Here is a 14,927-nt window from a genome sequence, read left to right on the forward strand (position 1 = left end):
CCTTTTTCTGTAGCCACTGCACAGCCCAACTCCAGTGGTGGGAATTCTCCTTGAAATAATCTTTTGCAGTAGGGCACCTTGGAAATTGAAATTATATTCATTAGTCATGAACAAAGCATTCTGGCAAACTTTAAAAAAAAAAAAAATCTCCAAAGACTTCTCTCTTTGTGCTGCTGCCCTCTGTATGCACTGTTATCACTGCAAACTACGACTTAAACTGTACAGCCCTGTTGTTAACTGAATTAGCAAGAGCAATAATGCCTAGTAAAGTTTACACAAAGTAGTCTACTACACAGATTCATATATTTCAGAACTATGCTTTATTGGGACATATGCCAAGTTCTAAACAAAGAGAATTTAGGAATCCTAATATTTCAAAAATCTGGGACAGTTTCCTTACATTTATCTTGGTCTTAATGCTAGGCTCCTGCTCTACAGAATGTAGCTGACCTTTGCCTTTATAAACAGCAATTATCAGTTGTTATATGAGAAATCCATCTCAGGTACTAATCAGTAAAGATTTCACTTCATACTGACACATGTACTACCAAGACCTTTGAGCACCACTTATATCACGGTAACAAACGATAAAGCTGATCAAAAGTAGAAAGAGTAGCAGCCTAGTCAGAGGGGTTTAAGGTAGGGATGAGGTTAAACTCCAAAACTCCTATTACTCACTTCTGCGCCAAAGTAACAAGGAACTTGACACACTGGTAACAACGGCTGCTGTCCACATGGTTGCTGTGGTGCATCAACGCTGTGGGGAGAAACACACAGATTAAAAACCACAATTCAGATTTCTGTGTACCGGCCAGCCTGAAAACATAAAGATGAAGCTAAAATTTTAACTTAGGTGGTAGAAGTTATTTCTACAGATGTTATTAGCATGAGTGTTTGTGTTAAACACACTGCTGTACTGCTGGCAGTTTTGAGTACTTCCACAACTCTATTGGATTAAAAATAGATCAAAGTGAAAATGCAGTAATTCTTTCAAATGTGGTACCTGAATTTTAAACAGTCCTCTCCTAATGCAGTTATTCTTCTCCTATAATCCATTCTATGTTAGATAATTGCTATGGTTACATCTATCCGAAGGAAAAAAAAAACACCTGTTTGAAACCCCCATAAATGGACCAGATGACCAGCTTCCACCTGGATCAAAATTTGCAAATCTAGAAGAATGTTTAAAGCTTCTTCACACAAACAAGCACAGCAGAATTCAGCAGCCATGCCTCCTCTTCTATGGGAGACTTGGGAAAAACCCCAGGCCATTCCTACCAGGAAATTTTCTATACCGTGAATTCCCACATCTTTTAACAAAATTTGTTGACTGAGGAGAAGCACAAATATTTCCATGGAGCTGCCACAATCAGATTTGCCACTCAAAAGTTGCTCTGTCCACAGCAGTCAGTGAAGAACACTGTGGTGAAACCTCCAAAGTTGGCAAGTAACTGCTAGGGAACTGCATGTTGCCAGTTTTTCTACTGTCGAAACACAGCAGACAATAAAATTACAGCAAATTATGCACAAACGCCCTATGGAGGACCACAGAAAACTATTATTTGCTGATTTCATTTCTTGGAGTAAAACTAGTCAATATGACAGATAGCTCATGGTCCACATGCAGTGAGACTGGATGCTGTTCGGTGCTGTTGCAAGGAAACTCCAAGATAAAACCGCAACTTTCACTCCCCAAACTCACAGCTGTTCTTGAAGCCTTCAACATAAAAATCCAATTGAATAACTGCACCTCTCCTCCGTAGAGGAAAAAAGGTCACATATTGCCCAAGTTACAGAACAGAATTGGTCCAACTGGGACCAATTTACCCAGAAATAAAATAACCACTTAGCTATTCTCTTACACTGCTGCATATTATCCTCTCTTCTATCAGTTATACATGGAAACTACTAAACAGAAGAGCACTGAAGTATAAGATAGAAATAAAGAACAACGCTAAATATTCCTTCTCACTAAAACAGAATCCAAAACAATTTAAGGTAAAAGCCACAATCTGAAGCAGCTCCTCATCCAAACAGCTACGAAAGACATGCTCAAGCTGCACTAACTCATCGGAGGTGCTCTTTGAGCAGCATGTGGCTACCCCACATTTCTCTTGCACACAAAGCCTCTTCTGATTCATATGAAATAAGCTCTCATCACTTCTGAGACTTTTCTGTTGCTTTTGAATGCTTTAGTAACTTCACTTCAGTGAAGTTTCTGTATCAGCAGGAGAGACAACACTTTGTATGAGCAGCAACAAATGGGAGCCACCTGTCAGATTATGAGGCTATCCCTGCAGTTAGTAGTATTAGCATCCTTCCATGCTGAACCAGTTTCTTTTTAGGGCAATCAGGATGCTGACAAAACAAAAAGATTGGTGATTTCTTGAGATACGTAGGAAATAAAAATTAATTTTTAAGGTTACAAGATTCATAGAGCTACTCTTATGTTAATCCAAGGTGCTTTTTTTTTTCTTCGTATTATGTATACACCATGATCTGCTTCTTATTTAAAAAAGTTAGGTCTCTTGTCAACCTCTTGGTTAAGGTTCCTTAATGTCGCTTTTTAAGTACGTAAGTACCACTCTTCTCTGGGTTCACTGACTGCTGTTGTTGGAGATAATTCATTTTTGCCAGTTAAATTCCTTTCCAGTTTGCTGTTACTGTAATATTCTAATGCTTATTTTGGATTTTCTTAGAGCATTTTTGGGGTGGTGGTGGCTAAATCAAATGTGTCGAGTTGTTTTCCTTGAGAATTAAAACAGTTTAGAAGGATTAGAAACTAGGAGATGATAGGAACCATCATCAACATAAGGGTCAGTAGGAGACAGGAGTGTTCACCCACTGGCTTACTTGCCTATTAATCCATTTTCAGTTTCAAAGGCAAATTTGATGCGTTCTACTTGTAATGGGTCTTCAATAACCTGTTAGAAAAGAAAAAGATCAACTTAAGTTGTGTGTGATACCTGTATCTATTCTACGGAATGGTTTTAACCACCTCAACATGAAAACCAAATAAGACTTGTGAAGTTTCACATATCATCAGATTATCAAGACAGCAATCTAAGAAGTAATACAAACTCCAAACCGAAGGATTAAAAGCTATATGGATGTTGAAATTACTGATGCAGTCCTGACTTTTTTCATTATGCATTGATGCAAAATCTATCCTGTACAAGTCTTTACCCTTCACCTACCAGTATCTCATGGAGTAACTGGAATATATTTTTCAGTTCATGAGGTGGAGCAGTTTCCAGCTGAGTCTGCACATAAGAAACACAAAGTTACTTAGACAGTAAAATATGTTGATGACACAAAGAATTACAAGACAGCTTTACAGATTTTTGAAAATTTGTTGTTTTAAACAGTAAAAGCCTAAAAAAACCCCAAACCCACCAACGCCCCTGCCAAATCCAACAAACTGTGCTGATTGTTCTGCAGATCCCAGTGCCATTATAACCCACAACACAGAGTGTGACCAAAGCCTAAAAGAAACACTTAATGCAAAAAGCTTATCTTGATTATCTCCCTACCTTGATGAAGTGTAGCACAGTAAAGGAAAAGTGCTCATTACAAAAGCAGCAGTACACCACCATCTCAATGAGAACCGACAGAGATCCAGTTAGCTCTCGTAACGCATACATCACCTAATGGAAAAGTGCAAACAATTTCAGATGCAGCCATGCAATTATTTTAAAGTAAGTTTGTAACAGAATGCTAGTCTTTTTCAGGAAGGATACAGCTTTTTCTCCCAGCACCTGCATGGCCCAGCGAGCTGAACCCCTGCCCTCATAGCACTCCATTCAGCTCCTGCTGCCCACCTCCAAGGGTCTGGTCAAGTGTGATCCATTAAGTCAGAGCAATTCAAGTTAGCACCTCCAGCTGACATGGTAACTGACTGCATGGGCACTTGGAAAATGTGTTCAGCTGCATTTGCTAACTTCATAAACTCTCAAACCAGAGCCCTACATTTAGGGATATACTAGAACAAGAAGGGGTCAAGAAGAAACCAAAGGTGCTTTCTTGTTTAGGCTCAAAATAATAACCACATACTCCCCAGCTGGCTACTTTTTAATATTCACTGTTTTTCATGTAAGGATACTTCCAAGAAATCACATCAGACCAGCTTTTAGGTTCAAGCAGGGCAGAATTTAGAACAGATACCTCCATTAAGTAGGGTTTTCCCTCAGACAGGAATAACAAGGCTTCCACTTCTTCATGGAGTGTCAAAAGTGGACCTGAAGCGGTGATGCTTAGAGGTGGACGCTGCTTAAAGAGACCAGGAGCTATAATAGCAAATACAAAAACAATCCACTAATAAATTAGTTTGTTCTATATGCCTTGAAGACACTGCTGCTCATTTGGCACCATCTAATCTCTAATGACGTTCATCTCAACTAGCTTATAGCTTGTATGGTACCACTCCAAACAACAATCTCTTGCACAGCGAAGTGTCATTTACTTTGGTGACAACATAGGCAAACGAACTGCAAGAAGTCAAAGCAATATGTTCATATTTCCTATCAGGACTTTGAGCTTTAGTTTCAGTCCCAATCACTGTTGCACATTCATCGTATTCAGAACGTTTATCATTCTTCTTTTGCTTTATGATTTTTGACTGCCTCTAACTCCAGAAACTTTTAACCCTAGACAGAAATCAAGTTATTCTTTTAAAAAGACAGCTTTAACTTCCTCCTTCAGGAAACTGAGGATGTCAACTTATTCCTTTATTATCTTTATTTGGATATTTCTGCCTCTTGTAAGAACTATCTAGGAGCGTATTTCATTGCTTGTTATTCAGTAGCTCAGTCTAAATACTCCCCGCTTCAGATTAGCAAAAGGCATAACAAGTCTAAGCAAAATACAGCCTGTTAGGCTGCAAGTCTGCTCCAGCCAACAATGACACAGCTTGATTCGTTCACATGAGGAAAGACCTTTTAGGCATATGGGGGAGGGGGGAAGGCACAATAATGTTAACATCAAGATTCCTCCCCACCCTGCCGAGTGCCTGTAATACTATCTGTTTGCCACAGCCTCTTGGTACGTTTACAGCAAAATAAAAAGTAATAAAATGTATGCTAACCATTACTGCCTTAAATTCAAAGTTACTGTATTTTCCTCACTGATATTAAGTTAATTCCAGTCAAAGTAACTGAAATACAAAGTCACCAAAAGGCAAAACCACAATTCTTACCAACATTTCTTTGTGAGGAGACGTCAGAGTGCAAAACAAGTAGTGCTACAGTATTGTGAAGATATCCAAACTCACGTGCTTGTGCTGAACTCCACCTGCGATTCTGCTTGAGCCAAAGGAGAGATGTAATTAACTTTTGATTGGTTGATTTAGTCAAGTTCTGTTAAGTGAAAACAAAGCAATGCCCTTAACAGTCCACTACCATGTTCTAACACTTTGAAGTTGGTGAAAATTTTGTTATTAGCAAACCTATGATGCTCACTTCTGCCAAAACAGCTATTTCCATGCTAACTACTCATAGGTAGATTAAGATTTGCATGAAGTTTACAGAATAATCCAAGGATTAGTCTATCCTGCCACAGCAAAAGTATTTATCCTTAATTAAGCATCACAAAAAACACGGGGATGGACAAACTACAGCATAACACGTACTACTTAAACTTTACCTGATTACTTTGCCGGTTGGGGCCAAGGAGAAAGCTGATCATGTGCCTCAAAGCAGAGTGTCTGAGAAGAAGACTGCTAGCCCTTATACCCTGCTGTTTAGACAACAACAAAAAGTTACATTCCCGTGCAGGTAAAGAATTAGTGCTCTAGGGAACAAAAGTAAAATGCATAGGCTAAAAACTGCATTTTCCACTCTAAAAAAAAGAAAAAAAATCACACAGATCAATAGGGTACACCTCTAAAATGCTGTCTCATTATATAGAGCACATTATATAAACCAGACCAGAATCAGCATATGCAAAATAGATGTCATTAAAAAAAATAAAAACAAAGAAGAAAAAAAAGAAGAAAAAAGAATAGGCGAATAGAGATAAAACAAACTAGGGTGAACAGCCCAGTCCAGTCAGTTATTCTGCTTCCTAGAGGACAAAAATCCTGAACACTGGATTTTCTTTTTTTATTTTTATATTTATTTTTATTTTTAAGAACAGCCAAGAACAACTCCCCAAAACAGAAATGCAAAATGGAAATGACATCTTCAATTGGTATACTTTGCTGGTATATTTTTGTGTGATTTTATCCTAATCCAGTGTTCAAAGCCATTTACTTAAAAAAACCAAACAAACCAACCAACCAAAAAAACCACCCCCCAAAAACCCAAGTACTCGAATAAAAGTTCTGGAAGAGTTTCACTGTACTGCTTAAACTTTCTATGAATATGGTTGACTAGCTGCTTTACTATTGTCCTTTAAACTTAAAATGGCATGAAAAAACAATGGTTTCTTACCTTCTGTACAAAGTTATTGAATAGCAAAAAGTACTGAGCACAGTTTTTACAGTTTTCAGGTACATCTTTATCCAGTAGAGCAAGTAGCACCTCCAATAATTGATGTAGACTTTTTAACTGTGAAAAAAATATTAATTTGAATGTAAAGAGTTGTCTACTGCTTAAAAAACAAAAGTGTTTCACGTATCAGTTAAGGTACGGTTAACAAAATCATATGTGTGCTCAGATGTGATGAATATCAATAGCCAACAATAGCATTGCAGCCTTTCCATTTTTAACTCTTCTGAATGAATGCTGCATATATTAAACAGGAAAGTAATGAAAGCATTGGCATGTAGGTAACTTGATCCAAGAGGTGGAACTCAGCAGTTACATAAGTTTGCAATATTTTTAAAGCAATTCAAATTACTCCTCAGACTGATGTTCAAATGTGCCAGTCATTACAGTAATGCAAAACAAACTAGATTAGAAGTAAACTGTCACTCAAGGTCTCATGTTAGCAGACTATCACACTCAGCTATACAAAAAGCAACGTTAGTGTTTAGTTTGCATGAAAGCACACTAAGGGTATACACACTGGTATATAATGTATTACATCTCAGTTAACAGATAGCAACTAACAGCCAAGAGGAAGTAACCAAAAATTATCAAACTACATTGTAAATGTTCATCTCTCTACTACTGTGTTCAGCTTGTAGGACCTCATAGCAATCTTTCCTTAGAGCTCTAAATATGACAAATTTTCTTAACAGAAGCCTATACAACAGTAGTGCTTTCTATCCATGACACTGGATGAAAAACAATAGATAGATCCCAGAAACTGGATAGAAAAAACATTCTATCGCATCAAATATTAAAATTTCATGTAAAAAAAAAATTACTTCAGACTAAACAAGACTTGGACATTTAGAAGTGTCCAAGCCCCCACTGACAACCTACAGGAACATGCCAGATCACAGGTAACACTTCCATTTGAGTTCTCTTAATACAAATGATTTGGTTCAGGTATCCCAAGGGAAATAGGTAAATCTCAAACATTCTACAAATGACTCCTTTTCACAAATTTCCTGCTGGGTTTTCCTTGAATATTAAGATCAGCAAAATGTAACAAAGCTGCACTTCCCAAACTTACTTGCCAAGATTTTCCAATAGAAAATTAAACCTTTAACAATAACCATACTTATGGTCTCTCTCTGGAACAAGATAACTCAGTTACTACTGCTACAGGCTTCTGACTGAGTGAGGAAGGAGAATCAGTTAAAAATTTAGCTGATTTCTGGAATCAGAAAGAGATAATAAATCTTAAGAAAACACTCTTTCCAAGCTATTAAAAGAATATGTGATACCAGTTTATAAGACAAGATTAAATCATACAGAATTGTTTGTAAGTAATACTTTGAACTTAAATTCTGAGAATTACAGCAGCATGGTACCTCCTAGGGTAGGAACAGACAAGCATTAACCTATTCAAGAAATGAAGAGCTACAAGCATCATCAAGACAAGAGCCTTTCACCTTGTCATTTACAAATCATACAGCATTGTCTGCAAACACAGCAAGAACCATTAGGTAGAGACAACCAACAGGATCATTGGTGATGAGGTGACACTAACCTTCTCCTGATAAAGCAAGGCACTGTCGAGGGTTTTTTCAAGAATAGTGGCTACAGCAACTCGCACCTCTCTTACACTGCATTCCAGGAGGAAAGTCCTGGAAGATAAAAGGTGAAGCTGCAAAGAGAACTGGAATCAACGTGTACACACGGTTACTATGATTAAGCGTGGTGTTTATTATTTTAAAAAGGGTAACTGTCCAGACACTTCCTGTCTTGTATTTCTGTGGATAAGCTTTTAACTTATTTTCCTGCACTCCTGCTTGTCACTAGTAAGGCCTATAATATTTTATATTATTAATTCAAGTAACAAAAAAGCTAAAACTAAAAGCTATCATAGGATCCTGTCTTTCAATGCAACTTCAAAGACAGAATTTTCTTTACATTGACACACCTAAGTGTGTCAGATCTCCAATAATTTGTCTTAGGTGTTTTCAAAACACCTATTAGCTGATCTTGAGCTTGGCGGGAAAAATTCTCTCCAGTTTATCTGTGATCTTTGTCAGCTAAGTATTTAACTTACCTTACCCCAAACACTTCCACCACGTTCTCCTTTCCCACCACTTGCAGAAGTGACTAGACATGAAGTTAAACACATTCCAAGACACTCCACTGAATTAAACAACTGCATCCTCCTCCACGTACACTGCATTATTTTATTAGATTTTCAGAATTACTCAGAAAGCTGCACAATCAGAGAAAATACTAGAAATAAAAACCTAAGTGATTATCTAGAGTGTCTATTTAAAGAATGTGTACAGTCAACTCTTTGGGAATACATCAGTACAGGCCAGATGATGTTATTAGGAAGCTTTATCCATACATGAGACACAAAACACCTAGGACAGAATTCCCAGTACTTACTTTACAAGCTCCCGCCCCTCTGGCCCGACAAAATATTCAACCAGCCACTGACAAGCATCAATGCTTTTGGAGAGCAGTGCATCTATGGTGGCAATCCATTCTTCTGTATCAGCCCTTTAACAAAACAGGGACAACTGTCAGTAATGAAAGAGAAAAAACACCTCCAAAACCTAAGCCATGTTTCTTGTTTGCCAAATAGAAAGAATTTTTACTTTAATTGAACCTTTAGATGGCTTGTCCTGGTTTCAGCTGGGATAGAGTTAACTGTCTTCCTAGTAGCTGGTACAGTGCTATGTTTAGAGTTCAGAGCGAAGAATGTTGATAACACTGATGTTTTCAGTTGTTGCTCAGTAGTGTTTAGACTAAAGTCAAGGATTTTTCAGCTTCTCATGCCCAGCCAGTGAGAAAGCTGGAGGGGCACAAGAAGTTGGCACAGGACACAGCCAGGGCACCTGACCCAAACTGGCCAACGGTGTATTCCATACCATGGGACGTCCCATCCAGTATAGGAACGGGGAAGTGGGGGGCAGGGATTCGCCGCTCGGGGACTGGCTGGGTGTCGGTCGGCGGGTGGTGAGCAATTGCACTGCGCATCATTTGTACATTCCAATCCTTTCATTATTGCTGTTGTCATTTTATTAGTGTTATCATTATCATTATTAGTTTCTTCTTTTCTGTTCTATTAAACCATTCTTATCTCAACCCACGGGTTTTGCTTCTTTTCCCGATTTTCTCCCCCATCCCACTGGGTGGGGGGGAGTGAGTGAGCGGCTGCGTGGTGTTTAGTTGCTGGCTGGGGTTAAACCACGACATGGCTTAAGACAAAAACACTGAGAGAAGTATTTGGGAACAGCTTGCTGCCTTTAAATCCATGAAAGCCTTTCCATGCCCAATCCACTACCACTGAAACAACAGACAGCTGGGAGAGGCAGCAAACTGTCAGGTTATACATGACCCTCCTTCCTCTCTCACGTTTCTTTAAGATGGGATTCCAATGCAAAGCAGAAATGTATTGCTACTCCTGTGAATGTCTATGATACCCGCAGTATTTCAAGGAGCTGTAGGTATGACAAGCACGAAAACCTCAGAATATGTTGTTAAAGTACCCAGAACAAGGCCTTACCTGAGTTTCTTCTTGGTTCGGAGATAGGTTTGGAAGAGGAATTGGACTGCCAGCTGTAAGCTCACCTTTGCCATGCATGGATAATAAGGATGCTTCACCTTGGTCTGAAAGAAACGTCAAATTTACTTCAGAGCAGAAGTATGCTTGCAGCATATATGCTGTCTCTTAAACACATCAACATGTTCAAGGAATTTACTTCATTTGGAAAAAAATAAACCAAAGCATTTTTCTGTGCAAAAACAGTCTCCAGTGCTGACTATGCTAGTTAACAAATACGCTAAAACAGGACCAAACTTGCTCTAAGGCCCACTAGATCTGTGGATTTGATAAATTTAATAAATGCTGGTTTGTTTATTACTCCCTTTACTTAAAAACTTAATTAGTGAACTGTATTTCCAATGAGTCTATCAACTTCAAGGTGACTAACACCAACTTTTGGATCTTCCATATAGAGAGGAATTTCTGTCCCTCTAGAGCTCAGTTTGTATAATCAAAAAAAGGTGTGTGTTATTTCATAAATTTTACTATGGCATAATGATGTTTCTCCCACTACTAGAACAGGAGGCTGGAGTCTGCTTTGAGACAGATGTTATCAGTGTGAAAAATTATTGGAAACAATGAATTGCTCAGCTGGAAAAGCAAAATCATGTCAACCCTTCTCTTCCAGTTTTCCTGCTTCTGACCCAAATAGCTTCTGTGGCTATTTCTACACAACATATTCTGAATACTCTAAGATTAAAATCTAGGTACTTACAGCATTCAGTGAAGCTAATGACAGAACAAAACTGAAGTAGTCACTACTGTATACATCTCTGTTCTTCATAAATTTCAAGTTTTCATCTCTCACCATCTGTAAAAGGCGGCAAAGAAAATTAAAACATTGTCAAAGTACATTTCTCTATCTGAAACTGCACCTTTTATGTAAATATGCATGGTGGTTAAAAACCAGTTTCAGACCTATTCTGTTCATACTCTGAATCACTACTTCAGGGGAGAGGAAAATATATATAGGACACTTAGAAGACGTGTATAATACCAGTGATTTTCTTTGAAGGATATTACAAAACACAAGACAACAGATGAGGGACTTAATCATTTGGCCATTAAGGGAAAAGAAAAAGGAAAAAGTTGCTGACAAGTTCTGTTTTTTGCTTGCTTTTAATAAAAAAGCCAAGAGAACATCCTTCAAACCCGAAAGGCTTGCTTAGCAAATTTACATGCACAGAGGAAGGAGCCATGGTATAATTACAAGCTGCAGCCACAGTAACGTAGTTAAATGTCAAGCCCCTCTTTTTTTAAATGAGATTTTGCTGAAAGACTTCCATAAATTTGAGCCAAGTTCTGCTTATTGTAATAACGTGACCCTGGATACAAGAATGCCTGAAGTGACTATTAATGCCCTGATACAACCCATGTGGAGGGCCATACATAGCCTGCATAGTTTATTCTTACTGTGTATGTAACGTAGGCTCTCTTGCACATGTGCAGATCAGCAGGATGGTGTGTGTTCAGAAGGTCAAATATATGCAAGATTGTACCCTCTCCTGCATGGACCAGAGCTGCAGGCCTGCAGACTGAGACCTTCCTCTTACTGGTTCTACCATCCTCTCACTGCGCTGCCAATGCCATCACACCTCCATTTTCAGTCCTGACTTGCAAAGTTGCTTTCAACATCCATGTTTTCCCCTTTGAGATCATATTCAGTATTACATAAGCTAACACACATGAACAGAATGGAAGCTGGTTTTGGTTTCTCTTACATGTCCTCCCCTTTCTACATTCTTGTGAACTTGAGGATGACTGTAATTTGCCATTGTCTCCATTACTCCTCAAGTGTACTTCAAATGAAGCATCTTCTCTGCTCTTACCTCTCCCTGCTTGCACGCTGACGGCTGCCATATCATTCTGCTGCCAGAATGATGGGTCAATTTTGTGAGAAGGGACAGCAAAACTTAAAATAATGTACCACTGAACAGCTTGTTAATAACTTTATGTCAGAATCCAGAATTACTTTCTAGCTTTGCTTTCAAGAAGGGAATTACTTCAAGGCCACCTTCAAAGTTACTGTGTTCCTCTTACTACGTGCTTAAATTTCGTATGAGTAGGATTTAGTTGCCACTTTCAGAGTGCTCTACCTGATATATCCGCACCGGCATTTTCTCTACAAAAAGTCCCTTTTTTTCTCCTTTTCGAACCAGCTTAGTCAAGATGGAGAGGCGGTCACTGTTGGGCCTATGGGGTCGAGGTGATGACTGGGGTGAAATTTCTGGGGAGGATGGAGCAGATCTGAAATATATACAAGCTCAAGGTGAATAATGAAATCCTATGACAAATCTACAGTTCAAGTTTAAAATACCAGTACAGTCAGTATAATCTTAAGGCAAATATAGATGACAGTCTAAATACTTCTTGAGGCTGTCAATCAGCTTGAACTTCTTACTGTGATAGTGACAGCAGCACGAAAGACGAAATTATAAAAGCAATAAAAGACTATTCATTAAGCAGCTTACAAAACAACACAACAGAAGGGTCAGTATACTCCTTTGTTGAACAGGAATTATTAATTTTTTAGTTCTGGAGATAAAGTCTAGATATCAACATAAGAGAAACCTTTACAGACACAAGAGGAACTTACAATGAGAGGTCCTCAGCTTCTTGACGCACAACACTCACTCGACTTTTCTTTGGTAAGACCGGAGAGTTCTGATCAGACACTCTCTGATAAAACAGCATATAGGCATTCCAGTAGCGCCGACGCACATCAGGGTAAGGGTTAGCTGATGGGAGAAAAGGCATTCAATGAAGGCCTTTGAAAGTTTAGTACCTTTTTCATTCCTATAGGGGAAGTGAAACTGGGTGTGCAAGTGATATATGCTGTGGCAGTATGAAGTAATTTGTCAGATCAAAACATCAGTCTATGTTAGTGAATAATGAAAACCTGAATTCTAAAATATTTTTGCAAAAAGCATATGTATTTTAAAAAGATAATTGTCAGAATTATTAAATAAGTGAATATTGGTGGATATGCATTTGGAATTAATTCCTTAAGCATTGAAAAGTTTAACTATATGATGCCACACCATGTTCTATGCACAGACATTTTCACTAGCCTAAAATAAGGCCTGTTTTGTGTTTGGTTTTTTTTGTTTGTTTTTTTTTTTTTTAAACTATTTTAACAAGGCGCCATTTTACTTTTGAATCTCCTCTGCTACCAAGTCTACAAAGTGCTGAACAACAGTGAATATGGTTCATTTAATATTAGGCTGTACACAAGCTGTTATGTCCTTCAGTAAACAGAAGACTTTAGGGAAAAAAACTGCTTCAGAAGGATTATTAGACCAAGTAACACAAGTATAGTGGACTGAGCTCTACCTCTACTGAGAACCAGTATGAAATATAAAGCTACTGTAAATCACTCTGTACTTCTGCTTACATTGATCATAGACTTTAGGTCTATACTCTCCACCAAAACATTCATATTCCAAGGTTTCATCAATTAAATCAAATTCTTCAACAACGGTGTCATTAAATTTATACCACTTTCCTTTTCCACATCCCCTGTGATCAAAACAGAATAGAAACACAACAGAAACAAAGTTAGTTGCTTGTCTAGTAAAAAACCAGACCACCCCGAATACTCTAGAAATGACAACCCTGAACTCACATTTGATTTGGCAGTAAATAGAAAGCTTAGTTCAATCAATGTCAAAGTTACTTTTAAAAAAAATAAGCTTGATTAAAAATGAGAAGCACACCACTTGCAACTAAGTGTCATAGGAAGCCCTCAAACTGCAATACAAGGTACGTAAGAATTGCTGAGACCTTTATAATATAGTGTCCCATATTACTGTGTTACTGTCTTAACACTCACAACATTGGGTGTTAAGAAAGGGAAGAGTGCTTCCAATAGAGCTCTGAATGGCTCACTATACCTTCCCAAAACAAGTAGCCTTTAGACCGCTCTCAAACCCTCCACGCAAATCTTCTTGGCCGTTACCTCCTGTCCTTTATAAAGGAGTAGTAGTGCCCTGCGTGTGCCTGGCCACTGTGAACAATCACACCAACAAGCTCATAGTTTTCTGTAGGTGCAACTTTCTTCCTTGGGGAGCCTCCGCCTCCCTGATCTGTGTTTCTACCATTGTCCCCCACTTCCGAAGATGAGTCCTGGCGAGCCATCCCTGACACAGTGTAAGGTTCCATGTTCAGCATCCAGGGAAACTGTTTGAAGAGATATTTCAGATTAACTGAGAGATTATATTGTGCACATGCTTAGTGTAATTTTATGAGAATTGTATTAATACTTCCCACATTGGGAACACCAAAGGAAAACATGGTGCTTCAACTTTTTATCCTTCTGACACAGAAGTTAAATAAAATGTCTTTATGGAGGTTTTTGCTCTTGCTCTCTGAAAGGACCCCGAGAATGTTACAGACAAGGAAAGCTCTAAGGAAAAATACTTATTTTCTGTAGCATGATCATGTTGTAAGTGTACCATGCGCTCAAAATCCCTGTATCAAAATGTGGGGAAAAGCAGGAAGAATGGAAGTCCACTCCATGAGGCAGCAGGGACACCCCCCCCCGAAAAGTTTTCTTACCCTTATTTGTTCATCATATTTAATAGAACGTCCACTCTCCCAGTCAAAGCCAAATCTCATCAGGTGAATCACCAACAGGCTAGGTAAGACCTTAATGCATGTGCGCTTCACTGTAGTTCTCTTAAAAAGAAAAAAAGAATATCACCTCTATCTATATACCTCAAGCATTCCGTAGTATTCTTATATAGATGCACAATTCCGCCCGTCTTGAACTGATGTACAATACAGCCACAGGAGGCAGGATGACCATAAGATGACTATAGTATGTACAGATAGGGTACTATTACAGGTATTACAGTTTGTGC

General features: G+C 38.4%; 1 protein-coding gene across 7 annotated transcripts in view; it reads right to left on the reverse strand.

Annotated features, from left to right (window-relative positions):
- USP24 (ubiquitin specific peptidase 24) overlaps window positions 1-14,927 on the reverse strand; it is a 66,907-nt gene that overhangs the window by 4,253 nt on the left and 47,727 nt on the right. For 4 of the 7 annotated variants that reach the window (XM_052800435.1, XM_052800440.1, XM_052800441.1 and 1 more), the window contains 18 exons: window positions 14,623-14,742; window positions 14,024-14,244; window positions 13,460-13,584; window positions 12,662-12,803; window positions 12,162-12,312; window positions 10,781-10,876; window positions 10,027-10,130; window positions 8,904-9,017; window positions 8,041-8,137; window positions 6,429-6,545; window positions 5,641-5,733; window positions 5,195-5,300; window positions 4,165-4,286; window positions 3,534-3,647; window positions 3,198-3,263; window positions 2,858-2,924; window positions 679-757; window positions 2-77 (listed from right to left, as the gene is read on the reverse strand). In XM_052800435.1, the coding sequence (XP_052656395.1) occupies window positions 2-77; window positions 679-757; window positions 2,858-2,924; window positions 3,198-3,263; window positions 3,534-3,647; window positions 4,165-4,286; window positions 5,195-5,300; window positions 5,641-5,733; window positions 6,429-6,545; window positions 8,041-8,137; window positions 8,904-9,017; window positions 10,027-10,130; window positions 10,781-10,876; window positions 12,162-12,312; window positions 12,662-12,803; window positions 13,460-13,584; window positions 14,024-14,244; window positions 14,623-14,742 (2,010 nt within the window). The remainder of the gene's footprint in view (window position 1; window positions 78-678; window positions 758-2,857; window positions 2,925-3,197; window positions 3,264-3,533; window positions 3,648-4,164; window positions 4,287-5,194; window positions 5,301-5,640; window positions 5,734-6,428; window positions 6,546-8,040; window positions 8,138-8,903; window positions 9,018-10,026; window positions 10,131-10,780; window positions 10,877-12,161; window positions 12,313-12,661; window positions 12,804-13,459; window positions 13,585-14,023; window positions 14,245-14,622; window positions 14,743-14,927) is intronic. The other 3 variants (XM_052800438.1, XM_052800439.1, XM_052800436.1) reach the window with 3 other exon arrangements.

The sequence above is a fragment of the Harpia harpyja genome, chromosome 11, assembly GCF_026419915.1.
Source record: "Harpia harpyja isolate bHarHar1 chromosome 11, bHarHar1 primary haplotype, whole genome shotgun sequence".
Lineage (NCBI taxonomy): Eukaryota > Metazoa > Chordata > Aves > Accipitriformes > Accipitridae > Harpia > Harpia harpyja.